The 20,132-nt window shown below is 33.9% G+C and overlaps 1 protein-coding gene across 1 annotated transcript; it reads right to left on the bottom strand.

Moving 5' to 3' along the window:
* Positions 1-7,095: 7,095 nt before the first annotated feature.
* LOC111636065 (serine protease HtrA-like) lies at positions 7,096-8,980 on the bottom strand. The gene is made up of 2 exons (XM_023381225.1): positions 8,062-8,980; positions 7,096-8,031 (listed from the first exon to the last, which is right to left on the bottom strand). The coding sequence occupies exons 1-2, from the start codon at positions 8,628-8,630 to the stop codon at positions 7,572-7,574; spliced, it is 1,029 nt and encodes a 342-aa protein (XP_023236993.1). The 5' UTR covers positions 8,631-8,980; the 3' UTR covers positions 7,096-7,571.
* Between the last annotated feature and the right edge of the window lie 11,152 nt (positions 8,981-20,132).

Below are 20,132 nucleotides of genomic sequence, written 5' to 3'. Positions count from 1 at the left end.
CCCATTGGAAGTCTATTCTAATGTTATCTAACTTGTAAGTATCTGAGAATGTGGATAAGATAGACAAGAAACACCCAAAAGACTCCACCACCTGCGATTGATTCGAACAAAGTCTGATTCGAACCGCCCGTTTATCCCAAGCGGGGCCAAAGCACTATATTGAGGACGTTACGTTGCCCCTCGACTGCCAGGATGCCCTTTTCCGGCATACGGATAGGATATTCGTGCAGGGCAAACACGTAGTGGCGAATTCAACGCCAATGGCAACGGGAAAAGGACGAAGAAAAATCGCAACAAACAGAACAAACACGGAGAAACAAAACGAGACAGCGCTACATCCCTGGACACGCCGAGGCAAATGTAGTGCTTAGGCAAACAACTACCTAAGCAGTTGCACAGTGGGGGGATGGAAAGCTTAAAAGCCTCATGCCACTTTATTTCAATTCAAAAATTTTCATCCAAAACAAAGTTGGATAATGACCGGCACGATTCTCTTGTTAACAGGAAAAGGATGATGTACGGGGAAGAACACTAAAATCAAGAGCAATGGTGCACCGAAGCCTAAAAATTTGCAGCCCAGCACTATTACGATGTCGCAATAAATAACTGCTCATTTAAGCTATAGAAAACTGCGTTTAAGCCAAATGGCTTAACCGTATAACCTGATCTTTTTGATTTATCACCAGAAATAGACCGGTCGACAAGGTTTTCAAACAGCCGCGAAAACAGTAAAATTTACTTTAATGGCATAGAAGTTGGATATAATTCTGGAGAAGGGTCGAAATACGTTAACGACAGTCTCCGTAACGCAACTGTTCTAGATTCATTCGTTACGATTCGAGTCTTTAATACCAGTGTTGTCTGATGAAGCCAGTCTTTCACTGGCTTCATTTTGAAAGTAACAATTTGTAAAACAAATTCTGCGCGCATTGCCTTCAATAAAAATATCTTAGAGTTTCTGCCTATGAAAAATTCAAAGCAAATTCACAAATTCAACGTTCCTAACTTTTCAGATATTAGACTATTAAATATTTCAGCTTTACTAAATTTCATTTTTCATTCTATCCAATAGTACTCGAATAAAAATCATCTAAATTATATCCTTAAAGCAGTTAATGGTCATTTCAATGTTTTCAACAATAAACAAATATTAAAAAAAATAAATATCCTGTTGCCGAATAATTTCTATTATATGTCTTATCGTTTACAAATTATATAAATCTGTTATTATATAGAGCAGTCGTCAGGCCTTTGGAGTCGTAACAGGCAAGCCCCCTGGGACTTTGTTCACAATTTATTTTCCTGTTTTCTGTCTCCTGTCGTGCAAACTGAATTAAGCAGATATTGTGACAAAGAACATTCATACTTTATTGGCAGAATTATAAGAATAAATTATATATTTCTAGTTTGCCTACGGGTAGCGTGTATTATAAAATATTTTAGGGCTTAGTGTACTGATGGTTCTGGAATACGTCAATACTGGGGGTTTAAAGCTTGCAACTCCGTAAGAAAAATGCATGTGGCCAACCGGAAGCTTACAAAATTCACTTGCCGCCTGTATCCAGAAGTTGCTCGTCACTTAAAACTGGATATGCTCTATATTAGGAGTTTCTCTTGGACTGTTCCCTTTTAAGAAAATTATTTTTCCATCAACCCTATATATGTATAAAGTTTTTATATTTGGAAGCTTTAAAAACGATAGTGAAAGTATTTTTTAAATGATTGTATTTAATAAATAATTATACAATATTAAAATATTATACATGCGTGAATAATAAGTATGTAATTTTCATACTTTCATTGACTACTAACAGGTTGGAAAGCAATAGGATCTGTTGGAAAGCAGGGATTTCCAATAGGGTCTGAATAAACCTTTCATGTATAAGACTTTCATGACAGCAGATCTGTTAACAAGAAAACTTTTAAAATAAATTGATTATAGACAAATCATTATGCATAATAATTTGTTTATATTAAATTTTTTCCTCAGAAAGCTTCGTATTTACACTAACTTGCAAGTTAGTCTAAATTTCTAATGTTTTCTATATTTCTTAAAATACATTCATTGATAGAGAAAGTTATATACCCAGGTAGAATTGTAAAATTACTGAAAAACTTGGTATACCACACAAATTATTACAATTCTAGTATAATTCTATGTGAGATAATGCCACCAAAATGCCTTAAAACTGTCCTATAAAATGTGAATTGCAAAGGGTCATTATGTTCAGAATTTTCAGAATACCAGTTGTTTGGAGGTTTGAATATCATACATGTTGAAACTGTAAAAAGCAGTCAAAGACATTAAGCACAGCTGATAGCAGTTTGAGAAAAGCTGTATCAATGGCCATGATGACCATTTTGCCAAATTTCCCACCATCTGAGCAGTTGATTGATTGGTTTATTGCTGTTTTATGACACAAGGGTCTCGTGGGCCATGCTGGACCAAACATATGGTAAAATGTCTAAATAAAAATAAAAAAATGGTACCATCTGAACAATTCTGATCTGACTGTGAGCAGGAGTTTGAGGCATTCGGGTGATCTGTTTGGGACATTCAGAACATGGGCACATTTGTGTGCCCATATTCTGAATGTCCCAAACACATCACCAAAAGAAATGATGGTATGTCATCAGACAAATATGAACAGCTTCAATGATATCTTTGTCCACCATCCATAGACAGGTGGAAATCTCACTACAGAAACCTGTCTTGGTACAAGAAAGTGACTAGCAGAAACAAATTTGCAAGCAACTGCTATGTGCCCTCCCACTGTTAGTACACCATCATCATCAACTTCATGCAGCGATCAATCCCAATTCTATTTGGAAATAAACAATCACCATGCTCAGGGTAAGGAGCTATTGGTTAGTGCTTAAATTCTACCTTACTGTTGAATGGTAAACTGCTCATATTGTTGTGCTGGCCACCTTGTGTAACAGACAGTCACATCTAGTACTGGTATGAGGGACACTGACTGTACAGCAGTAAGTTTAGGAAATCCTACGTTCTCGTGTGCAAAAAATTGGTCTTTGATGGCACGACTGCCGTCAAAGACCAATTTTTAGCAAATTTTCATTTTTGTGAAAACAGCAATTTTCCAGAAAAATAATGCTCAACCACACATCAATGGGGTCTCCATCATATTTCTTGGCTTGCTCATTGCTACATTTGTTGTCCATCGAACATTAGCAGATGAGCAGATGCCAGCTTCATCTATTTACAAGTATGAAATGTCTAGAGTAAAAGTTGTGACATCTATAGGCAAGTCTGTCACAGGATAGCACATAGTGTCTGTATGCCTCTATACAAACCATATCGTTGCATTTGTTCAGGCAACAGAAATTGTACATTTGCTATGACATTGTAGTCACTTTTTACCATCATAACTAATAAAAATTTACTCTAATAAATTTTCATTAAATTCTAATGCCAACTTCTTTGTGCATAAATTTGTTAACAAAATAAAATTTCCAACAACAAAACAAAAACAATTTTTAATTTTAATTTTGTCTTTCACTCCATGTAACCATTTATCCTTATTAGAATGCAACTTACTTGGCCATCGCGACTTATTTGCACTTTCCTATTTTCATTCCACGGATTTTGTAAATGTCTTGTATTTTGGAAAGGAATGTTTGCCCTATTGGATAAAAATTAATATTAAGTAATCTTGTAAAAAAAAACATTGAAATTTATCAAATTACCTCTTTATCCATTCTATTTGATAGCAATTTCCTAGATTAGGAGCATTAAATTCCTGAGGTCTATGCTCATACAAATTTGTTGTAAATCGTGCATAACCCTGAAAATGACCACTACCTTGAATGGAAAATATCAAAATTACTTCTTTTCCATCCTGAAACAAAAATGAAAAATTCTCACAATTAAAACATTACATTTTAAATTTCATATGCTGTTTCATATAATAACAAAATTTAATGTTTGGATTGCACTAAGCATGTGTTAAATACAGACGAAAAAACCTAATATGCTGTTTGACAGTTTATTACAATTACACAGTACAGATTAAAGTAAAAATTTTTCAAATAAAGCAGGGGAACCTCAAAGTCAAAACTCATTAATTCTATTTATTAAAACTGCATCAGTTGTGTTCTGTCAGGAACGACTGATTTTCATTTAAAATTAAGTAACCTATTGAAAGAAGTCATCTTCATTAATTTAAAACTTTTTAATTATTAAGAACAGTGTTCATCCAGACTTATTATAATAAATCAAATTATATTTTTTAATCATTTTAAAACTAAAACTAGATTTAAGACACTTTATTAATTTATATTATAAATTAAGTTGAAACAGACATACATAATCATATAATAGATATTTTTTCTTTAATTTTTGTGGTGTAAATTTTTTATATAAATATAAACAAGTCAAAGAATCAATACAAATAAATCTACATCCAATTTACCAGCATCGTAAAAGTAAAAATTCTATATTAGTGTTTACCTTTATGGCACATTGTAATTTACGTTCTGTCGAAGGAGTAAATGCCCAAACGCCTCTTGTTAGGGAAGTTTCGACCGTCCTCGAATTTGTGGCTTTGATAATATAATAACGTATATTACAGGTCGAAACATTTGTACCTTCCATTTTCTCACGAAACAGCATTCCACCACTGGAAACTGACGGAGCCGGGCTGATGCAAGGACTGATGGGGGTGCTGCCACTTCCGCTTCCGACGGAACAAACGGAAGACGAATCCGAACGTTCGTCGGATCCACGAGACTGACCTAAAATTCAATTATATAAATTATATAGTTTAATGAAATGTAAAATTTATATTTACAGCTCAATTTTAGCTAAAATTTAGAAAATTCATTTTTATTAATGCAATGAAAAATTAAAATAGAATTAAATTTTTAAATAATCTAAAAACTGATTATATTAATCTAAATTAATAATTTAGAATAACTTTCTAAATATAATGACATTTTCAATTTTTGCAATATTTCTCTAATAAACCAATCATTTGTCTGCCTATAATATTCCATATAATATTCAAAATAGATTAAAAACATTCTGTATAATGATGGGTCTAGTTAACTAGAAAAACTAACTAGTAGTTAAAATTGGTATGCCTTTTTTACTATTTAAACTTTAAAAAAAAATAATGAAAAAAGTAGTTAATTTAACTATTTATTGTAATTTGTATTATTTTTATTATTACTGAAAGATTTATTTTACTGATTAAAAACTTGGTAGGAAATCTTCCTACTAAATTGATAGTCAGTTAATCAAAAATCCTTACAAATATTTTAAATTTATTTTAAAGTGTGTTTAGATCTATTCATAAAAAACACTTTGTGACTGAAAATGCCACAGTCAAAAAGTAACATTTCACAGATGTGTAAATTACTTTGTTATTTTGCTTAAAATTTTAAAAGGCCATTTAGGAGATATTCAAAAATATGATTCTATGTCATTTGCTGGAAATATAGAACATACTGGATTCATTAATTTCTGCGAGAAGTTTTCACCATCTGTCCATCTACTAGATACATTTACAATTTCTGATAAACCAAATGAACTGCATACATTTGAAAAATATGAATAATTTAATTATTTCCATGAAAAATTATCAGACCAAGGAAGGTTTTGAAAATTTAATACAAACCTCAAAGGAATTGGTTATTGTGCTCAAAATACCTACTGAATTTGAACACTTAAATAACATATGACAAAAAAACAAAAACAAAGGTTTGCATAGGGGTGCTGAAGAAGCTAGTGCCACCACTGGCAACACTAGTCTAATAGTATCCTATAATCCCAGTGTTCAGAAAGGCATATGGTTGATTTTACTGTGTTAATTAGCCATATAGGTTTTATTACGTGAGTAGTAATGGTTTGACACATACTGATCACAAAATTAATTTTTCAATGTATTTTCAAATAAAAATTGAGTAGCACTGATAACAAAATTAATTTTTTGATCACAAAGACTTCTTAGGAAAAAGAAAGACAGACAGCTATCAGGCTTTAGTCAAGAACCTTCCGTAATTACAATAATTTGAATTGCAGAATGTCACTAAATATGCATTTTCTCCATTCACATCTTCACTTCTTCCCAGGAAACTTCCCAGGTACTCTCAATGATTAGCAAGGGGAAAGATTACATCAAGACATGCGATGTCTAGAAAAACTATACTAAGGAAGATAAGATACAGCTATGATGGAAGAGTATTGCAGGTTTTTACAAAAGGAAGACAACTACCCAACTCAAAAGGAAAAAGAAAATAGGTAAACAGCAGATGTTTTTGCTCTTTGATCTTGTTTTTGGAGTATTATAACTTTATTACTAATATGTTATTACAGAATGAAATTCAAGCTGTCATTACCTCCTAAATGAATCTACCTAAATGAATTCATTATACAGTAATACCTTGACTTATGCAAACCCGGAGTTACGCGATTTTACAATCTCGTCGATTCGTCTTTTGTTTGAGCGCCACGCAACTGTTGATTATTCACTCCCCCCACACTATTGTTCAGCTTACATGTTCGGACATGTCGTGCGGAATCGACACATAGCTACAATTTATTTTGTGTTATTTATTTCTGTGTTTGTTATATCTACGAGACTCGAGAGACTCTATGTGGTGATTTCTCGTAACCATGAACGAATCAAAAGACGAGATAAGATTAACGAGAACATTTATTAGCTTACATATGTCCGACTTGGATTTTACACAAATTGGGAAATTATACCCCGATTTACACAAATTCGACTTACACGGTTATCGCTCGGACCCACCTATCGCGTAAGTTCGGGGTATTACTGTATATAAATAAAGTTTGAAAATGCACAAACAAAAATTAAGGTAAACGCACCGGTAGTGGACACTTTAAGGAAAATTTTTCAACTTTTTTGAAACTGGACCCCTATTTGGAAGCCTTATGGCTTAAAAGTTATATTGTCTGTTAGACAAAATCTTTCTTCACTCACTGTAAGGATTTAATTATGTCAGTCTCGTCGAATACATTTTAATTTAATTTATTTTGTAAGGTTGAAAATGTTTCAGTAGTGGACATTGAAAAAATTAAGATATTTAGTAATGGACAGGCATTTGCACCAGTAGTGGACAAGGAATATAGAAATGATTATATTCAAGATGAAATCGTTTTTATTTTTCACAACTTGCAGAATTTGACAGTCTTTACTATAAAGAACAAGAACACTGTGTTAATTATAATGAAAACTCATAATTAAATTAAATTAATTAAAATATCAAATTGTACAAATGTAAATTACATGTGTATAGTTTGTAATGTTTATATGAAAATTGAACTAATAAGTATTATGAAACATAAATAAAGTTAGTATAAGAAACTTTCTTATTTTGTTATTGTTACATTATTCTTAACGAATACAAATGTTGAAATAAATGAGATCAGTTTTAACATACTGGAATGGATTATTGTTACACTCAATATTAAACACTTAAAAATAATAGTATAAAACTGGGTTCTAAGTTACATTTAGGAGAACTCAAATATTAACGTCAGCATAGTTTAAGGAAATATTGTTGCATTGTTAATTTGTGTTGAACTACTTATCTATGTCAATGCCTTTCGAGAATTGACAGTGACTCTCTCTTCCAAAAATTAGAGGCTTAGGAAGCCTCAAGTCAATTTGAGAAATATTTATCGTTTGTACATCTTTTTCATTTTTAGCAAATACGCTTTTCATCCTATTTATGGAATTAAACACAATCACTTCTGCGATATTATCACTGATTAAACTGGTAATTTTGCACACACATTTGTACTTTCTTTTCTTACCAGACAAGGTGGCAACTACAAAATCATTCTCATGCAGGATGTTTGATTCCCTTTCCTTTTCAATGGTATTCCGACTGTGTCTTTCGGACATATCCTTCCTCCGAGTCCAATTTAAAGTCCCTTCAATACTTTCTCCCCTTTCTTCTGTATCTTTCGATTCCTTAATTGCTGAACTTGGTCCAATAGTTTCGTTTGAAGGGGGTTCAATATTTTCCTGAAACTGCATAATGTCGTCTTCTTCTTCTTCATCTTCCATAGTGTCTTCTACATCTAACGTAACATCGTTTGTACTACTACCATCCGAGGGAATCCAAGAACCTTCATCTTCTGATGATGTCTCTTCCTTTCTCATTTTCTTCTTTCGTTGCTTTGTAGTCTTCATTTTCATTTTCATAGCTTTCTCTTCAGCTTTCCTTTTATTCTCAGCAGTCTGTTCTTCCTTCTTTCTCTGTCTTGCCAAAGCTCTCTCCCTTTTCAGTTCTAGTTCCACTATTTTCTTCTTTTCCTTATTTTCATAATATTCCTGCCAAGCTTTTGACGTAACTACAGAAGGTATGATTTCCTTTTTCTTCCTTTTGTTAGTGATTTCCCTGGGTTCTGGCCAGAGAAGTGACCTTTTGAAAGGACTAGGTACTGTTTCAGAGATCTGACTGTTATTGCGGCTATTGTGTGTACTTGTGGCAACAATGGTATTGCCAGTGTTTGAAGTACTAGGTCTTTCATTTTGATAGTGGTAGTCATTATGAATATCATGAATATATGAATGGATCCTTAAAGTCCATGCCTGAGTTAACCGCATGTTTTGTCCACTATTGAAACACCTCATTTCAATAAACGGACATTCACGGTTTAATAGTGAACACCCCTGTCCATGACTAGACAGAGTAACCAAAAAATGCTTGAATCAATACTGTATGTTACTTAACATTAGGTGATTTAATTTTTGACTTGATACTGATTAAAAAGTGAAAAGTTCATTTTCACTAGTTGTGGCCACCTCTTGTCCACTACTAAAAATATACGATATTTTTGTTTCATTAGTGGACATCTCATTCAATTGACTTGGAAAATAAAAATACTATCAGGAAGGTCTTAAAACATACCAACGAAGCTCATATTAATAGTATATCACCAAAAAACTTTCGTGAAACTAACTGTTAATACAGCAAGCGTGATTTCACTTACCTAGACCTTAAGGAAACAGACAGCAGACTCACTTGTCTTCTTATATCAACAGGAATGCCATCACTAATGAGTGCGGGAAAACATCCCATGATGCACTAGAAAAGGATCAGTGCGAGTTACCACCACTAGAGGGTTCTGTCTACTGAATGATTTGTATGTTTGAACAGTGAAGCCATCAACAACCTTATTACTCATATTTGAAGTTCAAAGTGTCCACTACTAACGCAGTGTCCACTACCGGTGCGTTTACCTTACTAGTATTACTGGGATAAACTGTGTAATTGAAAAATTTCAAGTCATCAAACAAAAATTGGTATGTGCTATACACTTTCAAAATCCTATGTGAAATCAGCATCCCAAAATTAGTAAAAAATATCAAAACATATTCATGTAGTAAAAAAAAACATGTTGCCATTTGTTATTAGTATTGAGAAATATACAATTATTAAAGAATGTAAATACATTATAAAGTATTTTCTATTCTAAAAAAAGTTTCTCATTATATTGAGTTTATTTATTACCTTGATTTCCAAAACTGTTCACTCCTAAATTAGGACTAGAAGATAATTGTGGACCTAAACTAACAGGAGGACAAAAATCATTTGCCATTGGCCGAGGACGCTGTCCGATTCCTGCTGGTTGTTGTATTCCTAATGCTTGTTCTTCTGCAGTCAAAACCCCAACAACAGCTCTTACAACGGCTTCATCAACTTGTGACCATGGTTTGGCTGGTGCATGCATTCTGCGTAAGAAAAGAGCATGCCACTTTTGACGAAGATGAAGAGTTAAACGTGCAGCCTTAATAAATAATAAGATTCAATTAAAAAACTTATAAAAACTTTTTTAATACAGAAATATGAATTTAAACAATGTTATAATGGCAATTCTTCTAAATATGTATTGTGCATATTTTGATGTAATCAACTACAAGAAAATTGTAAGTGTGCTATATTATTGTCAGGCTTTTTTAGAATATTGTAATATAATTTTTTAATTGTTATATACATTGTTTTAGATCATCGTTGTGATAAACCTGCTGAAGAGAGACATAATGGTCTGAAACACGAATATCGTGAGTATTATATGTACAGGAAAAACAATAAGTGAAAAATAAAAATATATTTTTTCTGATTAAGAACTCCTTTTGCAAATAACTGACACACCACACTATAATTGTCCTAATAATATAAGTCCCAAGTCGACAATAATATAATAAAGTAAAATACAAGGACATAAAGGCAACTATTAATAAATTGTGATTTGATACTTTACTGAATAGTAAAAAATGTAACCAAATAACTTAAAAAGGTATCACAAAAAATGAATTTATACCTATAATTACAGTCAAGGTTTAATCTAGCATCATACATTATACACACATTTTGTTGTTTTTCATTGATAAACTGGACCATCAAAAATGATAACAACTCTAGAAATAATTGATCAAATGCATGATGTTGTTTTGAGCATCCAAAGACTGAACACTGAGGGGATGGCTAAGATCACAGTCATATTGACCAAACACATACATCACATTTTTCAAACAAATTGGGCATGTCTAAGCTGTCAGCAAGATGGGTACCATGCTTACTGAATGCTGATCAAAAACATGAAAGAGCACACATGCCCAATAAAAATTTAAAGCTGTTTAACAAGGACCAAGTAAACTTTTAGTATCATTCTGTTATACTTGATGAAACTTGGCTTTACCACTTTATTTCAGGATCTAAATGGTAATCTCAAAAATAGGGGCATTGTGGCAGTATTCCACCAAAGAAGGCCAAGTCATTTCCATCAGCCAGGAAGGTAATGACAATGACTTTTTAGGATTCAAAGGGGATACTTCTCAATAATTACTTTACAAAGGGCCAAACTATTAACAGACCATATGCTGCTCTTTTGAACCAATTTAAAGCAGCAGTTACTGAAAAAAATCTGAAATGGCTAAAAAGAAAAAGAAAAGCTATTCCATTATGTTAATGTGTCTTCTCATACAACTCATTGTTTGAGAGAAATTGGGTCAATTGCAATTCCAAGTTTTCTCCCACTCACCGTACATACCAGATCTAGTGTCACGTGACTTTCACCTGTTCCCCAAGCTCAAACTTTTCCTTGCTGGTAAGAAATTGGATAAAGAAGTTATTGCTGCAACAGAGCAGTATTTTGACAACCATGAATCTGATCATTACAGAAAAGGCATAATGGTACTTCAGCACCACTAGTCCAAGTGTGTTGAATTACAAGGGGAATATGTTGGAAAAAAAAACACTAACTCATGTTTTTCATTTCAAGTCTAATGTCCCATAAAATTATCCTTGTATTTGCAGGAAAATGGGGGAATAAACTTACTTCTGGTTCAACTCTAAATGATATCCAATCATCCAGTTTAAACATAGCTGTTTTTTGTCCATCATTCTTTTCTTCTACTTCACTATCACTATCTTCAGTGTATCCTTCCAGACGACCTTCAGAATAAAAACAGAAGGTCCACATCAAGTAAACAAATATATATGAGATGCAGCTATTAAATAACAAGACTGACCCTGTAAAACATTTTATTTTGATTTCATACATATTTACTTATTATCACCTTCAATATACACCCCTCCTCTATATCTACAATGCTCCATGCAAATCTTCCATTGTTCAAAACAGTGCTGGAAGTCTTCTTCTGTCAGCTTCTTCAGGACATATGCCACTTTCTCTTTCACAGCTTCAACAGACTCAAATCTTGTTCCTTTTCATGCAGATTTCACCTTAGGAAACAGACAGAAGTCACACGGTGCAAGATCTGGCAAATAAGGCAGATGGTATAACACTGGGATGCTGTACTTGGCTAGAAACCTCTTGACAGACAATGCAGAATGAGCTGGTGCATTGTCTTGGTGGAAAACCCATGACTTGTCCTTCCACAATTCGAGTTGTTTTTTCTTTATTCTTTCATGGAGTTCGGCAAGAACGTGAAGGTAGTAATGTTGATTAATAGTTTGACCTTCAGGAACCCAGTGAAGGTACACAATCCCACGAATATAAAAAAAAAAACAATCATCATTGCTTTGAATTATGATTTGCTCATTCAAGCTTTTTGGCTCTCGGTTAAGTTTCAGTAGTGATTTTTCCAAATTTCATGAGAAATTTCACAATTCGTTGCTCTATTGTTACACTTAACATTTTTCTGGCAAAACAAAAAAAGGCTACATGGATTTGTTTATAGAAGTGAGAGGTACTGCATTCAAAAGAGAAGGCTTCACACTAAACAGCTGTTGGTCGCTGGTGTTGATGCATGTGTACTTCTTCTGTAGCAGCGTCAGTCTCGTTATTTAATAGCCACACCTCGTATAAATATAAAGTTATAATAAAGTATAAATTATATCTATGTATATTTATAAATATAATTATATAATTTAAATATTTTGTGTTGTTTTTATAACCAAATTGATGTAAAATAAAAAAACCAATGAGGGACATGTAGCCCAAAATGCATATACTCCATAATTAAAAAAGCCCGTATATCTATCTCTGTTGTGAATTCTTGTGTGATTTGTTCTCTCAAGCAGTCTTATGCTTACTTCTAACAAAACAATAAAGCTTATTTTTTTTTGGTGGTATGGGAGTCAAAGTCCATTACTGCTTAAGTTAAGCATTAAGAGACTTTGACCCCCTTATCACCAAAAACAGCCCAATCCCCTTCTTACTTTGTTGCATGTCCCATGGGCTTTTGCCCACTTATACTCAATACAGACTATTCATAACAAAAATTTTGATAATAATAAATTTTAATGAAAAAAAAATTTTTTTATAAAACTTTTTTCCTAACATCATTTTTAATTTCACTTTCACTTTGAATTATTTATTGGCTTTTGATCTATATCTTGACAGAACTAAGTGTAACTGTCCATGACTAAACAATTGCCTATGTATATTCCAAGATAATCAAAATCTTCATAACAGCGGAAAAACAAATTTTTACTATTATAGATATTGACAGTCCCTGTTCTTGTAATATTTATCATTTTCTTTCCTACATTCTTTTAAACTTTCTGTGGATGTTTATGCTGGAGATTTTGATGTTAAAGGACTTTTGTCATCATTCAAACTATGATTTTACTTCTTTCCTTTAATTTTATGTGAAGGCATTAGTAAAATTTGATTCTAACTCATAGCGAAGATTTTGTGATAGCAACTAAGGGCTTATACACGTGATTAAAAAATTTTTAAACTAGACCAATTCTATTCAATAGAGAATTAGTATGTTTCAAACCCCAAGGATGAGCACAGCACTGAAAGCACTCAATATATAGGAAACAATATATTTTGAAGAGTCCCCTCTAAATGAAGGAGTTATGTTGTATGATGACTATTCAAATAGTAATATAGAATGATTATACTTCAGTTTTTAAATATCCAACAACAAAAAAATCTAAACTATAATAAGTAATAAATTAAATTTTATCTAAAATTTAATCTGAAAATTTCTTACTATGATCTGGTTCATGAAGAGCATCCAATGGTAGTCTTGCTGGTCCTGCAAATAAAGCAACTGTAATAGGAGAAACCAATGTGCAGCATTCTGCTTGAGCAATATGACCAGTTCTTGTCATTTCTTCATATATTAACCAATCACAAGGAAGTGAAGATACTACTTTAGCATGTACATCTGCAACAGTTTGTTTACTTGATGTGGGCCTTCTATTTAACACAGATGATGGATGAAAACGTACTTTACTTTCTTTTCTGTAATAATAAATTATAAATTTAAAATGTTTAAATAATAGTATATTATTATTTAAAACCTTATATTTCCATAATATTTTAGCATAATTATAAATCAAATGTATTTGAATTCATTAAACAGAACATGCTCAGCAAATAATTAAATTATCTTAACGCACCTTTTATCTCGCTGAAATAGTTTTATTGCAAACTAACATTTTTTGGTCTATTCTATAGGCCAGTGTTCCGCAACCGGTGTGCTGCGGCACACTGGTTGCGTCACAAGTAAATGTGCCGTCACAAGGTGAAAGATGTGCTGTAAACTTTTATATATTCTATTAATTTCAAGTTTTATTTATATATTTTTATCACAGTTGTTGTGTTTCTTGTGCTTGTATTTCATTCACTGATGAAATAAGATGATGTTAAAGCAATAAACACATATGTCATCCCAGTGCTCACATACTCTTTTGGAGTTATACATTGGACTCACACAGATCTTGAGCAACTCCAAATGAAAACAAGAACAACACTTACTAAGCATAAACAACATCATCCTAAATCCACCACAGAAAGATTAACCATTCCACATAAGGATGGTGGACGTGGCCTGATCGACATAGTTAACCTCCACTACAAACAAATACAGTCACTGCGAGAATTTTTCTACAAAAAACAAGAAACGTCACAGTTACATAAAGCAGTAACTCCAGCAGACTCAAATAACACACCATTAAACTTATACTCACATCATATGGACACGACACAACATATAAATAGCATAGACACCATTAAACAATCTTGGGTGCAAAAGGCACTCCATGGCAGACATCCCTATGACCTGGCCCAGGATTTCATTGACAAAACTGCGTCAAACAGCTGGTTAACTCAGGATGCCTCTTTGGGGAGATGGAAGGATTCATGATTGCCATACAGGATCAGGTCATAAATACTAAAAACTACAGAAAACACATACTCAAAGATACAACATTCACAAATGACACATGCAGAAAATGTCACATCATGCCANCGGAAGGATTCATGATTGCCATACAGGATCAGGTCATAAATACTAAAAACTACAGAAAACACATACTCAAAGATACAACATTCACAAATGACACATGCAGAAAATGTCACATCATGGCAGAAACTACACAACACATCACTTTTGGTTGTTGCAAGCTCTTGGCACAGACAGATAATTTACATAGACATAATCAAATAGCAAATACATCAAGAGCTTGCAAACAAACACAAATTATTAGACAACCACGAACCATACTACAAATACATTCAACGGACAGTATTGGAAAACTACATGCACAAACTACTACGACAGCCATAATCACAGATAAAACAATTTACCACAACAGACCAGACATCACACTCATTGACAAACACAATAAAATCACTTACATTATAGACATATTCATTCCAAACACTCACAATGTACAAAACACATGAAGTGAAAAATCAGCAAGTACACAGAATTCGCCCAGGAAATAAGGCATCTATGGAGGATGGATAGGGTGCTTATTGTATCTGTCATTCTCTCCTGTACAGGTGTGATACCACACACACTACACAAAAGCCTGGGAACATTACAACTGAGTAGAAATACATACATCACACTACAGAAGGCCACTATATTGAATACATGCCATATTGTTAGGAAATTCCTGAATACAGACACAGACACACTTATTTAATTTTAGTTTCTGGTTGCTATGCCTTGACTTTGGTCCGGCATAGTACACAGCCACCGGTGTGAACCGAGTATACACACAAAACCCAACATAATAATAATATGGCATTATGAAATTCTATTAATAGTATCATATCATACATTTTTGAGGGGAATAACATTTTGGTGTGCTGTGTTGAGTCATGTCGAGTCATAGGTGTGCTGCGAGTAGAAAAAGGTTACACCACTATAGGCCATCCTCAGGTTTAACAAGAGAATTGGAACCTCAGTGTTTCATAAAATAGAATACATAAATTCAAATTCAAAAAATTGACAATGGTAAAAATAAAGAAATAATAGAAAAAAAATAATATATACAAATACAAAATAAAAAAAACAGCCAGAAATAGTAATAAAAATAAAAATCCACTAATAATACTTTGAACAAGCATTGAAATAAATTATTAAGGTATATTGATGAAACATGCAGTTATAAACAAATGTAAGATTATGAGTTCAAGGCAAACTTTTTGACTATATATTTCCAAGCTGATGGTATTGGTATTGGTATTAAAGATTAGAGGGCTGTCCTTATAAGCTGGACTCTACCCTTGTTTGAAGCAGAAGGAAGAAGTAGAAAGAGAAGAGATTAGAGGGAAGAGGAAATTAGGTAGAAAGGAAAGTGTGAAAAAAGCAACCAGGGGGCCCCCACGGGACCCCACGAGCGTCCGCACCGGGTCATTTATTTAACTTAAATAAATACAGAGATACAATATATACAATATTTACAAATATGTACAAGATGATAATAAGGATGACAACAAACATGTAAAAAGTAGAATGTAATCTAAAAACTTTTTAGATAAGTACTAGACGCGAGATGAGGTGAGGATCCAAGCTTGTTTACAAACAATTTAAGGGGAACAACACAAAACCCCTATATATGCAAGTGAGGTAATTAACAATTTATAAAATTAAAACTAATAAGCTTATAGGAACAATAACAAAATATAAGAGAATGCATGTTCCTAGAGTGATTCCCATAGGAATTGCCAAACGAGGGTTAGTGAAGGCAAGGGCATGGGGTCAACCTGACCCTCCATCGACGTATCCCGAAAAGGATCCCTCGATGCACCGAATGACACCATAACCAATCCTGCCCCGTGATGATACCGCAGCCAGGTGCAGAATGTTGGCACCGACGGTATCGGGGCTTAATCCCAATTAAGCTAGAAAGGATTGGCCATGGGTCATCGGCTATGCAGCAGGTGAGCATAGGTGATTATTACGTATTATTGAATGATGGGATCAGAGCCTTGCTGTCCTGGATAAATTTTCCTAGGGCTTTTAGCAGTTTATTATTGGAGATAAGGTTTGCTTCACTTGGTGGCCAGTTGAATCCCTCCTCGATACTTGTTCTTTCTAGTTGTGTTCTAATATTATCAAATTTACTGCATTCAAAAAGGAAATGTTGAACTGTTTCCTCGCTTTCATTATCAACTTCGCAACGATTAGATTCTCTCTTCCCAAATCGATGCAGGTAAGAATTAAAGGCTCCATGGCCTGTAAGACACTGAGTCAGTTCGTATGTGGGTTGGAATTTCTTATTTTGTAGTCTTCCTTTCACTGTCGGTAAAAACCTATAGCACATTCTTCCAGTGTGGGATCCTTCCCACTCCTGTTGCCACAAAATTTGAGCTTCTTCGTTTAAGTATTTATTGATGTAACAAATTGGGAGCCTGTTGTATGTAATGGTATTATTATTAGTCGCCTTCTTCGCCAATTTGTCAGCGAGCTCGTTTCCCTCGTACCCCTTGTGTGCCGGTATCCAGTTAAATATAATGTTCATCCTTTTCCCCATGTTGTTCGCCTTTTCAATTAATTCTTCCGCTAGTTTTGTTTTAGGTTCCATCCGGTCAAGGGTGTACAATGCAACTCTGCTATCAGTGAAAATCTGTAAATGATCAGTGGTAGGAAGATGAGTATTGACATAGGTGATTGCTTTGAAGATTGCCCACAGCTCCGCTTGAGTAATGGAACAATCCTCACCCAATCTAAGGGCTGCCTGATACAAAGTCCTTTCACCTCTTTTCACTACCACCCCGGATCCCACACCATTCTCATTCCTTGATCCATCAGTATAAGCAGTGATCATTTTTATATTGTTGTGATAGACATTGTTGGTAAATTCCATATTGATTTCGTAAGAGTGGTTATTTTTGGGATCTTTGATAGAGTTAATGTTCTTTGATACAATATCAGGTTCCGTATTTAGGATTTTGAGAAGATTTTCCTGTCTGTCTGGTGGTAAATTTCCATTCCTTTGCAATTCTTCTATGTTGGCATTAGCAATTTCATTGTGTTTGTTGATTATGTACCACTTCCAAATAATTTGTCTAGCCTTCAGGTGAATTGGTGTAAGTCCTGATATGAGCAAGATGGCGTCAGTCGGCGCCGTTCTGTATGATTTGGATATCCTGATTGCTGATTTCCTCTGGGTGGATATGAGTTTTCTTTTGACGTGGGTGTTTCCTAGTGCTTCAAACCATGCTTGGACACCATACAGAATCGCCGGTTCTATTGCTTGAAGATAGATCAACTTAGTATTTCTAGAGTTGAGTCCCCAGGTATTTCTTGTAATGCTATACAAAAGGTTAGATCTTTTGACCGCTCTGTCACAGGCGTTGTTGATATGATAATGCCAATTTAGTGATCGGTCAAAGTATACTCCTAGGTATCTTAGGTATTGGACATTTCTTATGTTTTTTCCGTTGATTTTAACACCAATAGCCCTTTTAAGTTGGCTTCTTTTATTTTTCCTGGTTAGAACAATTGCTTCACATTTCTGATTGTTTATCGGTTGTTTATACCTTTCACTCCACTTACCTATTTTTTCCAATTCTTTATTTGCCATTTCTGCGACTCTGTCACAGTTCTTATGCGCAATCATCAAAAGTACGTCGTCAGCGTACGCCTGTATTCGAATGTTTTCAGTGTTTTGTATTTGCTCTAGTAGTTCATCCATGATGATGTTCCACATTCCAGGTCCGCATCTCGATCCCTGCGGGCAGCCTTTCGTTACCTCCACCTCTATGTCAATATTGTCTGTATAAAATCCCGCTGTCCTTAAGGAGAGATAGCTCTTAGTTAAGTTTACTAGATTGTTTGGGCATCCAAGTTTAATTAGTCGGCTAATGAGGCCAGGCCACCATAAGTTATCGAACGCCTTGCTAAAATCGACGCTAATAAGCATTGCATGTTGATTGCGTTCCCAGGCTTTTTTAATGAAATCTTTAACTTTTAGGATGGCGTGAATTGTTGACGTACCTGGCCTAAATCCATATTGATTATTGTTTATTCTGTTATTTTCTTTGAGGTACCAATTAATTCTATTGATTAGAAGTCCATCCAAGATTTTTCCTAACACGGGAAGCAAACTAATCGGACGGAAGTCCCCTGGATTTTTAGCATTTTCTTTCTTAGGGATTAACTTGATGCTTGCTTTTTTCCATATTGTCGGAAAGGAACCTGTTTTAAGGCAGGCGTTGTATAGATATACGAAAGCAATCGGGATTTCGTTAAAAGCTGCTTGAACCATCTCCGCAGTTATGTTATCAATCCCAGGGGATTTCTGTTTTGCCAAAGTAGTGATTGCCTTGTTAATTTCTTGGAATGTGAAAAAATCGTCATCCCTATGAGTGGAGTTAAGTATGGCTTCTTGTCTTTTAGCGGTGTGAAAGTCGGTGTCGTTTATTGTCTCGTCTCTGGGAAAGTGAAATTGTAGAATTTTCTTGATATTCTCCTGCAAGTCAAGCGTTAGATTGTTATTGTCAGTATTAGTGATGTTGGGGACGTGACATCTTTTCTTCTTCCCAAAAATGGCTCTGTATGGTACGTCCCAAGGATTTTTCTTAAATTCCTTGCTGCAGAAGGCTTTCCAAGCTTCTGTGCGAGTTTTGTTTATTTCTTTTTTGTATTTTTTTAGTTCTTTTTTGTACTCTTCCTTATAGAATGTCTTAAGATTATCATCTGTGTTTTTTATCATTTTCATTTTTTCATTTTTATCATTTTTTATCATTTTATCATATAATTAATTACGTAATTTATTTAGAATTTAGCATTAAAAATAGCCCGATTAATTTACGGCATTCGGTTGGTGTCTTATTATATTGGTTATCGGGTTTGGAGATGTTTATTTATCATTTTCTTCCTTATTTTTCTGACCTTATGTTGTTGAATTGTAAGATTGTCTGTCCACCAATTTGTTTTTTTATTATTAGCTTTAGTTAGGTATGTCGATAATTTTTTAGCCTGTTGTATTGCTTTAGTAATATAATTCCAATCTGATGGTAGGTCTTCTACGTCCCTTGCATTTATGCATGCCTCTTCTAGTTTGCTCTTGTAAATTTCAATTTTTTCAGAATCCTTGCTATAGTTGGGGAGTGCAAGGGTTTGACAATATCCACTTCATCCCATTTTATTATTGAGCCTTGGGTCTGCACCATCTGGGAAAGTACTGTTGCATTGGAACCTTTTCTGACGATATACTTGTGTTCTCTAAGCATTACTCCCAAATTTTCCCTTGAACTCATAATCTTACATTTGTTTATAATTGCATGTTTCATCAATATAGCTTAACACAGTAAGACCCCACTTAACACAGGATGTGTTCCTAGACGACAAAGTGCTAAACGAAACAGCATTAAATGAAGTCATCTAAATATATAAAATTGCTTGTCCTGA

The sequence above is a fragment of the Centruroides sculpturatus genome, unplaced genomic scaffold (assembly GCF_000671375.1).
Source record: "Centruroides sculpturatus isolate CEXI.00-Female unplaced genomic scaffold, Cexi_2.0 scaffold982, whole genome shotgun sequence".
Lineage (NCBI taxonomy): Eukaryota > Metazoa > Arthropoda > Arachnida > Scorpiones > Buthidae > Centruroides > Centruroides sculpturatus.
Note: the sequence above shows the minus strand (reverse complement) of the source record. Positions and strands in the feature narration are given on the sequence as shown.

Coding starts and splice junctions, on each gene's coding strand:
- LOC111636065 (XM_023381225.1), bottom strand. CDS start 8,630: ATGAGGTGTTTCAATAGTGGACAAAACATGCGGTTAACTCAGGCATGG. Junction 8,032..8,061: donor ACGTTAGATGTAGAAGACAC/TATGGAAGATGA, acceptor AGAAGACGACAT/TATGCAGTTTCAGGAAAATA.